This window comes from Oncorhynchus keta, chromosome 4, assembly GCF_023373465.1.
Source record: "Oncorhynchus keta strain PuntledgeMale-10-30-2019 chromosome 4, Oket_V2, whole genome shotgun sequence".
Lineage (NCBI taxonomy): Eukaryota > Metazoa > Chordata > Actinopteri > Salmoniformes > Salmonidae > Oncorhynchus > Oncorhynchus keta.
The window spans coordinates 49,767,531-49,784,081 of NC_068424.1; the positions used below are offsets into that span (position 1 = coordinate 49,767,531).

The 16,551-nt window shown below is 40.3% G+C and overlaps 1 protein-coding gene across 2 annotated transcripts; it reads right to left on the minus strand.

The window, feature by feature from the left end:
• Positions 1 to 5,336, minus strand: LOC118376510 (glyoxylate reductase/hydroxypyruvate reductase-like). 2 transcript variants are annotated; one of them, XM_035763235.2, is made up of 9 exons: positions 5,067 to 5,336; positions 3,842 to 3,972; positions 3,604 to 3,676; positions 3,405 to 3,563; positions 3,132 to 3,220; positions 2,871 to 2,972; positions 2,621 to 2,756; positions 2,377 to 2,507; positions 1 to 2,148 (listed from the first exon to the last, which is right to left on the minus strand). In XM_035763235.2, exons 1-9 carry the CDS (start codon positions 5,150 to 5,152, stop codon positions 2,027 to 2,029), a joined length of 1,029 nt encoding a protein of 342 aa, XP_035619128.1. In that variant the 5' UTR covers positions 5,153 to 5,336; the 3' UTR covers positions 1 to 2,026. The 2 variants fall into 2 exon arrangements, with proteins under 2 accessions (XP_035619128.1, XP_035619121.1); XM_035763228.2 differs by having other exon boundaries at positions 3,405 to 3,521; positions 5,067 to 5,334.
• Between the last annotated feature and the right edge of the window lie 11,215 nt (positions 5,337 to 16,551).

Below are 16,551 nucleotides of genomic sequence, written 5' to 3' on the forward strand. Positions count from 1 at the left end.
TTGTAGGATTTTTAATGAATTTATTTGCAGATTATCGTGGAAAATAAGTATTTGGTCAATAACAAAAGTTTATCTTAATACTTTGTTATATACCCTTTGTTGGCAATGACAAAGGTCAAACGTTTTCTGTAAGTCTTCACAAGGTTTTCACACACTGTTGCTGGTATTTTTTCCCATTCCTCCTTGCAAAACAGCTCGAGCTCAGTGAGGTTGGATGGAGAGCATTTGTGAACAGCAGTTTTCAGTTCTTTCCACAGATTCTTGATTGGATTCAGGTCTGGACTTTGACTTGGCCATTCTAACACCTGGATATGTTTATTTTTTAACCATTCCATTGTAGATTTTGCTTTATGTTTTGGATGATTGTCTTGTTGGAAGACAAATCTCCGTCCCAGTCTCAGGTCTTTTGCAGACTCCATCAGGTTTTCTTCCAGAATGGTCCTGTATTTGGCTCCATCCATCTTCCCATCAATTTTAACCATCTTCCCTGTCCCTGCTGAAGAAAAGCAGGCCCAAACCATGATGCTGCCACCACCATGTTTGACAGTGGGGATGGTGTATTCAGGGTGATGAGCTGTGTTGCTTTTACGCCAAACATAAGGTTTTGCATCGTTGCCAAAAAGTTCAATTTTGGTTTCATCTGACCAGAGCACCTTCTTCCACATGTTTGGTGTGTCTCCCAGGTGGCTTGTGGCAAACTTTAAACAACACTTTTTATGGATATCTTTAAGAAATGGCTTTCTTCTTGCCACTCTTCCATAAAGGCCAGATTTGTGAAATATACGACTGATTGTTGTCCTATGGACAGAGTCTCCCACCTCAGCTGTAGATCTCTGCAGTTCATCCAGAGTGATCATGGGCCTCTTGGCTGCATCTCTGATCAGTCTTCTCCTTGTATGAGCTGAAAGTTTAGAGGGACGGCCAGGTCTTGGTAGATTTGCAGTGGTCTGATACTCCTTCCATTGCAATATTATCGCTTGCACAGTGCTCCTTGGGATGTTTAAAGCTTGGGAAATCTTTTTGTATCCAAATCCGGCTTTAAACTTCTTCACAACAGTATCTCGGACCTGCCTGGTGTGGTCCTTGTTCTTCATGATGCTCTCTGCGCTTTTAACGGACCTCTGAGACTATCACAGTGCAGGTGCATTTATACGGAGACTTGATTACACACACGTGGATTGTATTTATCATCATTAGTCATTTAGGTCAACATTGGATCATTCAGAGATCCTCACTGAACTTCTGGAGAGAGTTTGCTGCACTGAAAGTAAAGGGGCTGAATAATTTTGCACACCCAATTTTTCAGTTTTTGATTTGTTAAAAAAGTTTGAAATATCCAATAAATGTCGTTCCACTTCATGATTGTGTCCCACTTGTTGTTGATTCTTCACAAAAAAAAATACAGTTTTATATCTTTATGTTTGAAGCCTGAAACGTGGCAAAAGGTCGCAAAGTTCAAGGGGGCTGAATACTTTCGCAAGGCACTGTATCTTATCCACAACTAGACAACTGAGATCCATCTCAATATGTTAAACACACATCTCAACTGGAATGAGAACAACAGAACATTACCATCACAACTACTAATTTACTATTTTAGTTAAGTATGTTGTACATTAAAGTGTTTCATAAGAACAAGAATGCCACTGTAATTAATTAGTAGTGTGTGCACTCATTGTGGTGCTTATCTACGTCTTTCAAAGGAAGCCATAGCTGACCCTTAGGAGTGCTGTCAGAGAGTGCCAAGGCATGTTCTCAAAACGTCAATACTATACACTTCCTCCTTTAAAATTCAAGTCAAATACCACAAATGTGTTATTTCTTTAAACATTGTAAGATCTAAGAGCGAGAGGCAAAGGTTGACCTTCATGTTTGGAGAGCATGTTAATACAACTGCAATACTCCATCACAGATGTATTTCCTGGTCACTTACGGCTCTAACCTTCCTGGTAATGATTACTGATTGGGTGACCAAAATTATTCTAAGGAGGGGACAGAGGCAGAGTTGTATAGTCGTAGAGCAGCACTAGAATTTGAGTTCGCTGGGCATGTCTGTGCCCTGTAGGCCTGCCAGCAGGTTGTTGGCGGACAGCTCTGCCATGATGCCACGTGTGGAGTAGATGGCACTGCCAATGTGGGGTAAGACCACTGCAGGTGGAGAGAGGAGGGGAAATGTATTAGCAGGGACATGATCGCACTGCAGAGATTTGGTCGCAAAATAACTGGTTGATTTTAATGAGAAGATTTAAGAAAAAAAATTATTGATTAATCTGGAAACATCACAACAGCGATCAGAGAGAAACCAATAGACGACACAGAGATGCCTCAGTAAACTGCCTTCCTCCCTCCGTTTCTCTCATGACCCTATTAACTCACCACAGTTTTTGAGGGTGAGGAGGGGGTGGTCGGTGGGGAGTGGTTCTGGGGTTGTGACATCCAGCCCAGCGCAAGCTATCTGACCACTGGACAGAGCCTGATACAGATCCTCCTGATTCACTACTGCACCCCTATCACACACACAGTGGAAGTTAGCTCTATATTTATAGCTTTGAACTGTGTTCATTTCAAAACCCAGTCCGTGTGGTTGGTTTGGCACTGCGCTACGTGTTCCATGGAGTACCTGCTGGTGTTGATGAAGACAGCCGTGTTCTTCATCTTGCAGAAGAAATCCTTGTTACACAGCCCCTGGGTATCTGGTGTGAGGGCGCAGGACACCACAACAAAATCACTCTCAGACACCAGCGTGTCCAAGGGCACTGCAACAGAGAGGAGGGCAGAAGAGAGAGGAAGAAACAATCAAATAAACATCTCCTCTGATTCTCACCCTCTCGGACTTTGCTGTTTCCCCAAGCCCTTCCAACCCTGCTCACCGTATTCTCCTTCCACTTCAGCAGCATATGATTTGTCTGTTCTTCCAGAGTACAGGAGCTTCTTCACTCCAAACGGTTTCAGCCTCCTGGCTATGGCCATACCTGAGGGAAAACAGCATTGACTCCAGACAATCAATCAATCAATCAATGAATAAGCCCCTTTGTCCTGCCCTTTCAGCTACCATATGGATTGTATAGACCTCACTAAGGGCAGGAGTCACAGAATCCAGTAAGTCAATCCAGCAATCACCGTCACTCTACCTATGCGTCCCAGTCCAATAACCCCAACAGTGCTGCCTGACAGACCATAACCACACAACCACAGAGGTTTCCAGGTGCTCCAGCCTCCACTGAGAGAGAGAGAGATTTTTAAAAAGTGAATTGGGGACACATTCTGTTGTACTCATATTCATTTTAGATAGAAGTGTGGTTAGGCAACACATGGATAAAGTATCACTGTACAACATGTCCGAGTGATCCTCTGGAGCTGGAGTCTAATTGAGGGAAATGTATCTGTGTTTATTGGGTACTGACTTTATAACCTCCACCATTCCCTCTGGTAGCCGCCGAGCTGTAGCCAGGAGCAGGGCGACGGTCAGCTCCGCCGTGGCATCAGTCGGGACGCCTGGAGTATAGCCCACACGCACCCCTCTGCACAGAACATGGAGAGGACGGCACAATAAGAGTTGCTGACTTCGATGTGAGGCTAAAGGCATTTGATAGTTGGCCTTACCGTTTCTTGATCTCATCCATGGCCATGTGGTCAAATCCAACAGATAAGGTACTTATCACCTTCAGGTTTGGACCTGGACACAAATCCATGGTTACGTGTTAGGAAAAGACAGAATGGAAACTATCATACAACACATATACTGTTTAACACATGTCTAGCAGCCTCGTGAATTCCATATATTGAAAAATACTGAGAGGTGCTGTTTGAGTTAATCTGATCCAGAATATGTCCAGTGTACCTGCTGCGTCCAGAACTTCAGTGTCGATCTTGTCCGACAGGAGACACAGCAGCCCATGGGCCCCCGCCACGCCCTTCAGAAGCTCCGCCCTTGAAACAGGCTCATCCGAGTCCCACATTAAAACCTTACATCTGTTTCAATGGAAACGAGGGAGACGGGGAGGTGAAAGTGGAGAGACTAGATTAAGATGAGACAAAGACAATTCAGAACATTTCCTTCATAGTACAATATTCTCTGTGTATTCTGGATGGTCTGTCTGTTTTTTCCACGGTGTCCAGTCTCTTTCTCTTCCCCTTACAGACAACCTTACCCATCGCTTTAATCTTTATTATACCTCTTTACTTTTGTTAAATGTTGCATGGATGTTTGTAAGTGTTTATAACGCCATAGGAAACATATTACAATTTCAGAGTACCCCGCTATAACGTGTGACCTGGAATAAAGGTCATCAACAACTCCAGTAAACGTTCGTCTTTTGAACACATGATGTGACAATTACCCTTCACTTCATATGTGTGTGAAAATGTGTGCAATGCATTTATACAGCCGTAAGTAGACTAGCACTAGAATTAAGTAGCACTACTATGACACAAATCCTTAGATGTCACACAGTCACAGGCGTGCACAATAGATGAAAAGTGACAGCGCATGAAAAACTCGTTTGGCTAGTTAGCCAAGTATATCTCAACTCCGTGGAGTTGATATGTACTTGGCTATATTAGTTGTACTTGGCTATAGGTTACCACATTCTCGCCAGCAGATCTGACCTGCTTGCTTACAGCTGCACTTGGGTCGGACAACATTCCCGAATTGTCCCATTATCCCAACTGTTACAACAAGAATCGTTAATTAAGTAAACTGCCGTTTTCATCCTCTTGTCAACTAGCAGTTGCAACAGCAGCCATTGTGGAATGTCAGGTCGCGTTGAACAACAGATAAGCAGATTGGCTGACACTGCCATTCCAAAATGGCTTCTGCGGCTTCTGCTATGTAGCATGAGGATGAAAAGGACAGTTTCCCAAAAATGTGCAGTCATTCAATCTTCTTGGTGTAACAGTTGGGAGAATGGGGCAATTTGGAGTTCAACGCATTTCTCCTGCCTGGATTGAGATTTGTTTTCCGAGTCATATCTTGTGCCATCTCTGCAGTGTCATAATATACACCGGAATGCTGTCCGACCCTAAAGCAGCCAAAAACAAGCAAATCGGATCTGCTGGCTACATACACTCCAGCCTGTGACAAAATCTTCAATCCCTCCTGTGGGATGCGTCTTGTTATGAAAACCTTCATGATCTTCTGTTCAGTGTACATCCTCCGAAGGACGGGAAACGTCAGAATAACTGCTTGAAATAACGTCCCGAATCTCCCTACAGTTATAGCTAAGTTTGCTGATTGTTTAGTGTTCACAATGACATTTAAACGTGTGCACTAAAGGCACAGGTTCGCTATGTGGCACCACACCTACAGTGTAGGGAAATCAACATTGCACATGTGCAGTACTGCATTCGATTCCTGAGAGAGACTCATTGGGAGAATCTCCTTGCGTCTCGTCTCCTCTCCTCCTTCTCAAAATCCATTGGATGAGAAAGCCAGAGGTCCCGCCCCTCTGACCTTCTCCTCCAATAGTGGCTATTGTAACTATTGGAAACCTTTTCCCACTCCCGCGTCATTGGGCGGATTTTTTGTTTTTTTTTGTTTTGTTTTTTCACCTTTATTTAACCAGGTAGGATAGTTTAGAACAAGTTCTCATTTGCAACTGCGACCTGGCCAAGATAAAGCATAGCAGTGTGAGCAGACAACACAGAGTTACACATGGAGTAAACAATTAACAAGTCAATAACACAATAGGAAGGGAAAAAAAGGGGAGTCTATATACATTGTGTGCAAAAGGCATGAGGTAGGCGAATAATTACAATTTTGCAGATTAACACTGGAGTGATAAATGATCAGATGGTCATGTACAGGTAGAGATATTGGTGTGCAAAAGAGCAGAAAAGTAAATAAATAAAAACAGTATGGGGATGAGGTAGGTAAAAATGGGTGGGCTATTTGCCGATAACTATGTACATCTGCAGCGATCGGTTAGCTGCTCAGATAGCAGATGTTTGAAGTTGGTGAGGGAGATAAAAGTCTCCAACTTCAGCGATTTTTGCAATTCGTTCCAGTCACAGGCAGCAGAGAACTGGAACGAAAGGCGGCCAAATGAGGTGTTGGCTTTAGGGATGATCAGTGAGATACACCTGCTGGAGCGCGTGCTACGGATGGGTGTTGCCATCGTGACCAGTGAACTGAGATAAGGCGGAGCTTTACCTAGCATGGACTTGTAGATGACCTGGAGCTAGTGGGTCTGGCGACGAATATGTAGCGAGGGCCAGCCGACTAGAGCATACAGGTCGCAGTGGTGGGTGGTATAAGGTGCTTTAGTGACAAAACGGATGGCACTGTGATAAACTGCATCCAGTTTGCTGAGTAGAGTGTTGGAAGCAATTTCGTAGATGACATCGCCGAAGTCGAGGATCGGTAGGATAGTCAGTTTTACTAGGGTAAGTTTGGCGGCGTGAGTGAAGGAGGCTTTGTTGCGGAATAGAAAGCCGACTCTTGATTTGATTTTCGATTGGAGATGTTTGATATGAGTCTGGAAGGAGAGTTTACAGTCTAGCCAGACACCTAGGTACTTATAGATGTCCACATATTCAAGGTTGGAACCATCCAGGGTGGTGATGCTGGTTAGGCGTGCGGGTGCAGGCAGCGAACGGTTGAAAAGCATGCATTTGGTTTTACTAGCGTTTAAGAGCAGTTGGAGGCCACGGAAGGAGTGTTGTATTGCATTGAAGCTCGTTTGGAGGTTAGATAGCACAGTGTCCAAGGACGGGCCGGAAGTATATAGAATGGTGTCGTCTGCGTAGAGGTGGATCAGGGAATCGCCCACAGCAAGAGCAACATCATTGATATATACAGAAAAAAGAGTCGGCCCGAGGATTGAACCCTGTGGCACCCCCATAGAGACTTCCAGAGGACCGGACAGCATGCCCTCCGATTTGACACACTGAACTCTGTCTGCAAAGTAATTGGTGAACCAGGCAAGGCAGTCATCTGAAAAACCGAGGCTACTGAGTCTGCCGATAAGAATATGGTGATTGACCGAGTCGAAAGCCTTGGCAAGGTCGATGAAGACGGCTGCACAGTACTGTCTTTTATCGATGGTGGTTATGATATCGTTTAGTACCTTGAGCGTGGCTGAGGTGCACCCGTGACCGGCTCGGAAACCAGATTGCACCGCGGAGAAGGTACGGTGGGATTCGAGATGGTCAGTGACCTGTTTGTTGACTTGGCTTTCGAAGACCTTAGATAGGCAGGGCAGGATGGATATAGGTCTATAACAGTTTGGGTCCAGGGTGTCTCCCCCTTTGAAGAGGGGGATGACTGCGGGAGCTTTCCAGTCCTTGGGGTTTACAGAAATCCCTAAATAAATGTGAATGAATCATCATGTCAATAAATCATTCAGTTGGAGTAACAAAACAGGTTCCAGACAATCCAGAATAGATTTTTGGCTTATATCCAAATGTATTGATAGTGAGTGTGTTACTACAAATATTTGTACTACTCCCCTCACAGACCATAGGGCTATTTACATTGATATCAAAATATTTACCCCTGATTCGAACCTTGGTAGAGCATCCTACTGGAAGCTAAATAGCTCATTATTAAATAATGAAATAGTTACATTTGAGGTTAAAGATCTGCTCTCACACTTTTGGGAAAGGGCTTGTGAAGAAAAATCTTATTGCAAGAACTGGGAGCTCTTTAAATTTGAGGTGTCCAAATATCTTAGAAAATATGGTCGTAATCTTGCTAAGACCAGAAGAGCTGAGGAGGAAAAGGTGATCATTAAGATAACTTCCCTTTCTCAGAGGTCCCCAGCCGACCTCTTGGGGGAGGAGAAGATGGAACTAATTGAGTTACAAAATAAACTGGATAATATATATAAATTAAAATCAGAAGGAGCCTTTATTAGATCTAGGAAAAAATTGATTGAGGAGGGAGAACAGAATTCATCCTATTTCATTAGACTTGAGAAATTTCACTCTAAAAATAACACTATCCATAAGTTAAACATTGATGGTGTTATTACAGATGACCAAAAATTAATCGCTAAATACTGCAGCAATTTTTACAGAAAATTGTATAGCTCTACGTACTGTCAGGAATCCACAGATATGTTTTTTAACTCACTGAATAATGTTCACTCTATCAGTGATATAGAATCTAAACAGTGTGATGAACCCATCAAAGTTGAAGAGATTATAGAGTCTATCAAACATCTAAAGAACAATAAATCACCAGGTGTTGATGGAATTATATCAGAATTTTACAAATAATGTTCTGAACAAGTAGCTCCCTTCATATTTGAAGTCTTTTTAGAGAGTATTAAAAACAATGTTCTCCCTCCTACAATGAGTCAGGGGTTAATAACACTGATACCTAAACCTAAAAAAGAAGTGCTGCTCATCGATAACTGGTGTCCAATTTGTCTTCTTAATAATGACTATAAGATATTTGTCACGACTTCTACCGAAGTCGTTGCCTCTCCTTGTTCGGGAGGTGCTCGGTGTTCGACGTCACCGGTCTTCTAGCCATCATTGATCCATTTTTCATTTTCCATTGGTTTTGTCTTGTCTTCCCACACACCTGTTTTCAATCCCATTCATTACCTGTTGTGTATTTAACCCTCTGTTTCCCCTCATGTCTTTGTCAGAGATTGTTTATTGTCAGTGTAGTGTTTATTTGTATAGGTGCGCGACGGGTCTTCGTTCCCATATTTGTTTATATTCATTTTTCTGTTTAGTGTTATGGAGCATGTTACTTGGACATTTATTAAAATACTCCATTTTACACTCCGTTTGACTCTCCTGCACCTGACTTCCCTGCCACCTATACACATATATCTGACAATATTAGCGTCACTACTTGCAAAAAGAATTAAAGAAGTCCTGGACGCAATCATTGATGAAACACAGTCTGACTTCATGAGGAACAGACATATTTCTAACAATGTCAGACTAGTATTAGACGTACTTTACTACTCAGACCTAATAACTGAGGATAGCTTCATATTATTTTTATAAAGCATTTGACACAGTAGAGCATCAAGTTCTCTTCCACTCCCTTGAGAGACTTGGCTTTGGGGATTTTTTTCTGTAAGGCTATTAAGACTCTCTATGCAAATGGTAACAGCTCTATCAAATTGAAATATGGCACCTCACCTAGATTTGAGTTAAAGAGAGGAATTAGGCAAGGTTGTCCTATCTCTCCGCACCTGTTTTTATTAATCACCTAAATTCTTGCAAATTCTTTAAATAATAGTCCTGTACAAGGTATTTCCATAGCTGGTAAAGAAATTATTATAAGCCAGCTGGCTGACGATACTACACTTTTTCTGAAAGACGCTAACCAAATTCCCATATCGATCAATGTGATTACAATCCTTTTCCAAAGCGTCTGGTCTATATCTTAACATTAAGAAATGTGAACTCATGGCTGTCAAAGATTGTGTGACACCTTCATATTATGGTATTCCAGTAAAAGAAGAACTTACATATTTAGGCATAACCATTACAAAGGATCAGAAGTCTAGAGGCTTACTAAATTTTAATCCTCTTATTAAAAAAAACCCAGAAGAAACGAAATCAATGGCTACAGAGGGACTTATCTTTAAAAGGCAGAGTCCTAATAACCAAGGCTGAAGGTATCTCTAGACTAACATATGGTGCTCTGTCTTTATATCTTGAACCGTAAAATAAGCAAGGAGATAGACCAGATGCTTTTCAACTTTCTTTGGAGACACCGTACCCATTACATTAGGAAAACTGTTGTAATGAACACTAATGAGAATGGTTGACTGAATTTTCTGGACTTTACTACTTTAAATAATACTTTTAAGATCAATTGGATAAAACAATTCCTAAGACCCACTTCTATCTGGAATTTTATTCCTCATCATGTCTTCTCTACTTTTGGTGGCCTTAACTTCATGTTGTTTTGCAATTATAATATTGACAAAGTTCCAGTGAAACTTCCTGCTTTTAATCGGCAGGTTTTCTTGTCATGGTCCTTAATTTATAAACACAATTTTTCTCCACACAGATATTATATATGGAATAATCGGGATATATTGTATAAAAATACCTCTATGTTTTTAGAATATTGGTTCGGAAATAATATCCTATTGGTGAGCCAACTGGTAAATGCAGAGGGTCTTTTACTCAGTTATAAAGAATTCTTATCACTTTACAAGGTCCCTGTAACACCTAAATATTTTGCAATTGTTTTAGATGCCATTCCCTCAGGTGTTGCTATGTTATTCAGGAACATGTCAAGACCTGACCCTCAGAGCCTATCTTCTATTGACCCTGTTGACTCATCAGTAGGAAAGATTTGTTTCTCTTTTGGTCCATTCAACAACAGAGCGATACGATCCTTGTTTCAGCAGGATGTTGTATCTATACCTTATGTCATGCCTTATTGGAATGGATTTATTGATATTATCTGTTGGAAAAAAGTTTGGATGTTGCCACACACATACCTACTTGTTAACAAAATTAAGGAAGTTTCCTTTAAAAGTATTCATAAATATTATCCTGCCAACCTCTATATGAAGAAGTTTAAGGAAAACATCAACTCAAATTGCTCCTTTTGTAATGACCACCCAGAAACAGTTTTGCATCTTTTTTGGCATTGTATGCATGTAAGAAAACTGTGGCAAGACATCAGTAGGTTTATAATTGAACACATTCATGAAGATTTTACACTATTGTGGAGAGATGTACTGTTTGGATTCTTTACATACAATAGAAATAAGCGGAATCATTTTTATGTAATTAATTTCATTATTCTTTTGGCCAAATTTCATATACACAAATGTAAATTTACAAACAGAAAACCACATTTTCATACCCTACAAAAAGAAATTGAACTGTATTTTAAGACGGTTAAATGCTCTACTAACAAAAAAGCTGTTAGAATTGTAAGTATATGCATGTCCCTTAAGGTCCTTGTGTAATTGGAATGTGATATTGTACCCCCTAGCTCGATTGTCTATTGTTTGTAATCTATGTATGCTTGTGTTCCCTCATGTGCTTTATGTATTGATTTGTTATTATTAAAAAATATAAATAAATAAAAAATATATATAAAAAATAAAAAAAATCCCCAAATAAATGTGTAAAGTGATCAAAAAAATGAAGTGAGTTGTGCAAGACATTTTTATGAATAAAACAATAAGTAGAATATTGTTTTTAAACTTGTGCATGTTTTTCTCCTCTTGACGAAACAAAAGCAGATTTAAAAATGATTATGCGTTAAAAATAGGATTTACATGAGTATCCTCGATGAAAGGTGGCTATTAACGAGAGGACACTTCTGTTTGCCTACTAAAGGGTGTCCACTAGATAGCACAGCCACAAAGTCAAATGGTCTATCGTACAAATTCATGAAAAAATATGAACATTTTTGGTCTTAATTTAAGGTTAGGGTAAGTCTATCAGTGTGGTTAAGGTTAGGGTTAGGTTTAAAATAACATTTTAAGAAGATCAATTGTAGAAATAGGCGGGGTTTATGAGTTTGTGGCTGTAGTAACTAGTGACAACCCTACTAACGAAATATCATGCTCCTCGAACACGGGTCACGGAGGAGAGAGGATTAATGGAGGACGGTCTTTTTTTCCGAACGAGAATCTCTCTTGGATGCGTTTTGCTTGCGTTCATATGCCACATTTACTTGCAAATCGGAACTAGGAATCTCAGAAATGCCCGACATGCTAACTGGTTGTAGTTATACACGTGCCGCGTTCAATCAGTTAGCAAGAATGTCAGAGTTTCCAAGTTCCTGACTAGCACGTACATCATAACGTGTGTACACTAGCACATAAAACATAACGTGTGTACAATGAATTGGTTAGAGAGAGGTCTCAAATACCACTTTAATTTGTATCCCCTGTAGCTGCATGCTGCGTTCCACTTGAACAGCCCTCCAACTGGCAATTACTAGTGGGAAACTCATCTATCATTCTATTGGTGCTTTCAAGACAAATGGGAAATCTGGTTCAACAGATCAATTCATGACCTCAGTGATCATTAGGTCAGAAAGTTGGAGCTCTAGAGAGATGCTTGAGTTTCTGACTTGGAATTCCAAGTTGGTTCCTGAGTGGTGTAGCGGTCTAAGGCACTGCATCTCAGTGCTAGAGGTGTCACTACAGACCCTGATTTGATTCCAGGCTGTATTACAACCAGCTGTGGGAGTCTCATAGGGAAAAGGTATATTTTAAGCTTAGGCGTTAAGTTTAGGGTTATGGTTAGAATTAATGTAAGGGTTTGGGGGTTAGGTTCAGGGAAAATATCATTTTGAATGGAAATTAATTTTTAGATCCCCACGAGGATAGAAGAACATAACGTGTGTTTAAATGTGTGTGTGTTCTTCTATGCTAAACACTATTGTGTGTTTGCAGTTGAAGGACCTGCGGTTTGAGTGGACGAAAGATAGGACGTTGCTGCTGAATGACGTCACACACCGTGACCAGGGGCTCTACTCTATCAAACCGTCCTCTGGATTCACCTATGAGACCGTTCGCCTCACTGTCTCAGGTACAGGGGCTCAGGGGCTCCCAAGTGGCGCAGTGGTTGAAGGCACTGCATCTCAGTGATAGAGGCATCACTACATGCCCTGGTTCAATTCCAGGCTGTATCACAACCGGCCTTGATTGGGAGTCCCATAGGGCGGCTCACAATTGGCCCAGCGTGGTTAGGTTTTGGCCGGGGTAGGCCATCATTGTAAAAATAATTTGTTCTTAACTGACTTGCCTAGTTAAATAAATAAAAGATGACTGTTAAAAAAAAAATCCTAGTCGGAGCTAGTTTTTTTCAGAGTTCCCAGTTATCTTGAATGCACTGAAGTCGGATGTTGGAGATTTCTGAGCTCTGAGTTCCCAGTTCCCAGCAGTTTTGAACATGACATTAGCTCCCACTTCTCCCACATGTTGATCTCTGACGTCACCTAATAAGAAAATAACCTTGACGACAGCATTTCCGGCAGTTAAATGCAAACAACAAAACTTTATTTTTTTAAATAAATCTATTAATACATTTTTTTTAAACCATAAATCGTTAACAAGCATGATAGCTGTACTTATAGTTTATGGTTTATGTAGCTTGTTTGCCATTAGCCAGTCAGCGTTTCTCAACGCTCAGTTGAGTTCAAAGCATGTGAATGCTTCCAACTGGTATTTACGACTTCACAACTGGTCAATTCCCTCCTCCCACTTGGTTACGAAAGCAGCATTAGTCCCTACACACTGAGTATACAAAACATTATGAATACCTGCTCTTTCCATGATTTAGACTGACCAGGTGAATCCAGGTGAAAGCTATGATCCCTTATTGATGTCACTTGTTCAATCCACTTCAATTGGTGTAGATGAAGGGGAGGAGACAGATTAAAGAATGATTTTTATGTCTTGAGGCATTGTGTATATGTACCATTCAGAGGGTGAATGGGCAAGACAAAAGATTTAAAACCTCTACAGGATCGGTGTCCCTATACCGGGGCGGTTGATGCTAACGTGCACTAACGTTTGCTAATGTGACTAGAAGGACGTTGTAAGTAACAGAACACTTTCGGGAACATAGACACATGTCTTAGATTAACGAGAGTTTTAACTTCCTGCCCATATAACTGCACTGTCCAATTTACAGTAGCTATTACAGTGAAAAAAGACCATGCTATTGTTTGAGGAGAGTGCACAACAACAAAACATGTATCACGGAAACTGGCTTGATACATTCACCTCTGAAGGTGATTTGTCATCCTGAGGGTCCCAGAGATAAAATGTAGCATAGTATTTTTTTATAAAATACATTTGTATATTCAAATGCAGGTAGCCTAGTGGTTAGAGCATTGAACTAGTAACCGAAAGGTTGCTAAAATGAAGGTAAAAATCTGTCATTCTGCCCCTGAACAAAGCAATTAACCCACTGTTCCTAGGCCATCATTGTAAATAAGAATTTGTTCCTACCTACCTCATTTGCACACACTGTATATAGACTTTTTCTATTGTATTATTGACTGCATGTTTGTGACGCACTGCTTTGCTTTATCTTGGCCAGGTCGCAGTTGTAAATGAGAACTTGTTCTCAACTAGCTTACCTGGTTAAATAAAGGTGAAATAAAAAAAAATGTAAAAACTGACTTGCGCAGTTAAATAAAGGTTAAATAAAAAAAAATTAAATAACTGGGTTCTACAGTTTGAACCCCTGCTGCCTCTGGCTCCACACCCACCCCGCCCGGCCATCTAGATGTGTGAAAGTTAGTGTGCTGTATAAGCTAATGATCCATCATGTATGACATTCCTGGGAGTGTGTACACTTACATTTTGTATTACCATATCATGTTTGTATGTTCTCTATAGTTATGTACTTGAAAATGGATCAATTGACCAATTTGGCACATTTTGACAGACTTGATACAAAATACTGTGCAGTACTGCAATGCTTCACTGGGTCAATCTCCAACTTTGGACACCCTGCTGCTATCTAGTGGCCAGAATCTAAATTGCACCCAAACTGCAATATTAAATCATGGCCTTTTTCTTGCATTTCAAAGATGACGGAACAAGCAAAAGAAATTGAAAACGCATGTTTTTGGTTTGTATTATCTTTTACCAGATCTAATGTGTTATGTTCTCCTGCATTAATTTCACATTTCCACAAACTTCAAAGTGTTTCCTTTCAAATGGTATCAAGAATATGCATATCCTTGCTTCAGGTCCTGAGCTACAGGACTTGGGTAAGTCATTTTAGGCGAAAATTGAAAAAAAAAGGTTTGATCCTTATAACAAGTATATGGTTTGTGGAAAGTAGCCTGCACTATACATAACTAAAATAACCAGATTCGTGCAGTGCCTTTTTAAAATGTATTTTTATTTAACTGGTCAAGTCAGGTAAGAACAAATTCGTATTTACAAAGGCGGCCTACAAAAGGCAAAAGGCCTCCTGCCTTTTATAATATAGTACAATATACAGATCACGACAAGAGAGACAACACCACACTACATAAAGAGAGACCTAAGACAACAACATAGCAAGGCAGCAACACACAATAACACAGCATGGTAGCAACACAACATGGTAGTAGCACAAAACATGGTACAAACATTATTGGGCACAGGCAAAAGCACAAAGGGCAAGAAGGTAGAGACAATAATACATCACACAAAGCAGCCACAACTGTCAGTAAGAGTGTCCATGATTGAGTCTTTGAATGAAGAGTTTGAGATAAAACTGGGTATGGTAGAAGGTGCCAGGCGCAACAGTTTGTCTCAGGAGCTGCTGGGTCTTTCCCGCTCTACAGTTTCCCATGTGTATCAAGAATGGTCAAAGGAAATCTAGCCAACTTGGCAAAACTGTGGGAAGCATTGGAGTCAACATTGGCCAGAATTCTGAAGGCATTTACAGAGTCATATTTGACAACAAAATCTTTCTTTGGCTGTACATCCCATATGTGATCTCTCATTTCAGTTAAAGCTATTTCTGTCTGTTGATTTGTTTTTGTTTGTTTTTCTGCTTTCCATAATGCCAGGACAATTCCTTGTTGTTTATCTAAAAAAAAATATAATAATTGGGTGGGTACTTAAATTTGTTCTATTTCACATGTACAAGTGTGTATTACATGCATATGTGAACAGTGGTGTAAAGTACTTAAGTCGTCATTTTTGGTATCTGTATTTTACTATTTTTATTTTTGACAACTTTTACTATTACTTCACTATATTCCTAAAGAAAATAGGGTACTTTTACTCCATACATATTCCCTGACTCACAAAAGTACTTGTTACATTTTGAATTCTTAGCAGAACAGCAAAATGGTCCAATTCACGCACTTATCAAGAGAACATCCCTGGTCATCTCTCCTGTCTCTGATCTGGTGGACTCACTAAACACATGCTTCGTTTGTAAATTATGTCTGCGTGTTGGAGTGTGCCCCTGGCTATCCATACATTTAAAAAACAAGACTGGTTTGCTTAATATAAGGAATTTGAAATTATTTAGACTTTTACTTTTGATACTTAAGTACATTTTATAAATCACATTTACTTTTGATACTCTTCTATCTTTTACTTAAGTATGAGAATTGGGTACTTTTTCCACCACTGTGTGTGAATTAGAAATATGTTTTTTTTGCATATCTCAACTCCACTTGAGACACCCTCGAAGAGTGGAATCACGGCCGGGTCTGCCATTAGCAATTGGGGTTAAGTACCTTGTTCAAAGGCACATCACCAGATTTCATCCTTTCCCTGCCTTTACTGATTTCTGGGCATCCAACGTCCAATGAATGAATAAATAGATACTCATAATAAGATGATCCATATGAAATTAATAAAAGCATCATCGGTGTTCTTGTTTGTTTATGCAGTAGCACATGTAACAGTTAAAGAGTTGGAAATATGTCAATACCGTTTGTTATAGGCCTACAGCAGTTACGTAGTTAAATAACAAGTATATGGCTTGTGGAAAGTAGCCTGCACTATACATAACTAAAATAACCGGATTCGTGCAGATAACTCACAAAAGCAAAACAACCTAAATCAATAGCATATTCATCATTATAGAAATCTTGCCATTTCCCCTTTAAGAAAACCCATCCTACATGCCCCTCCT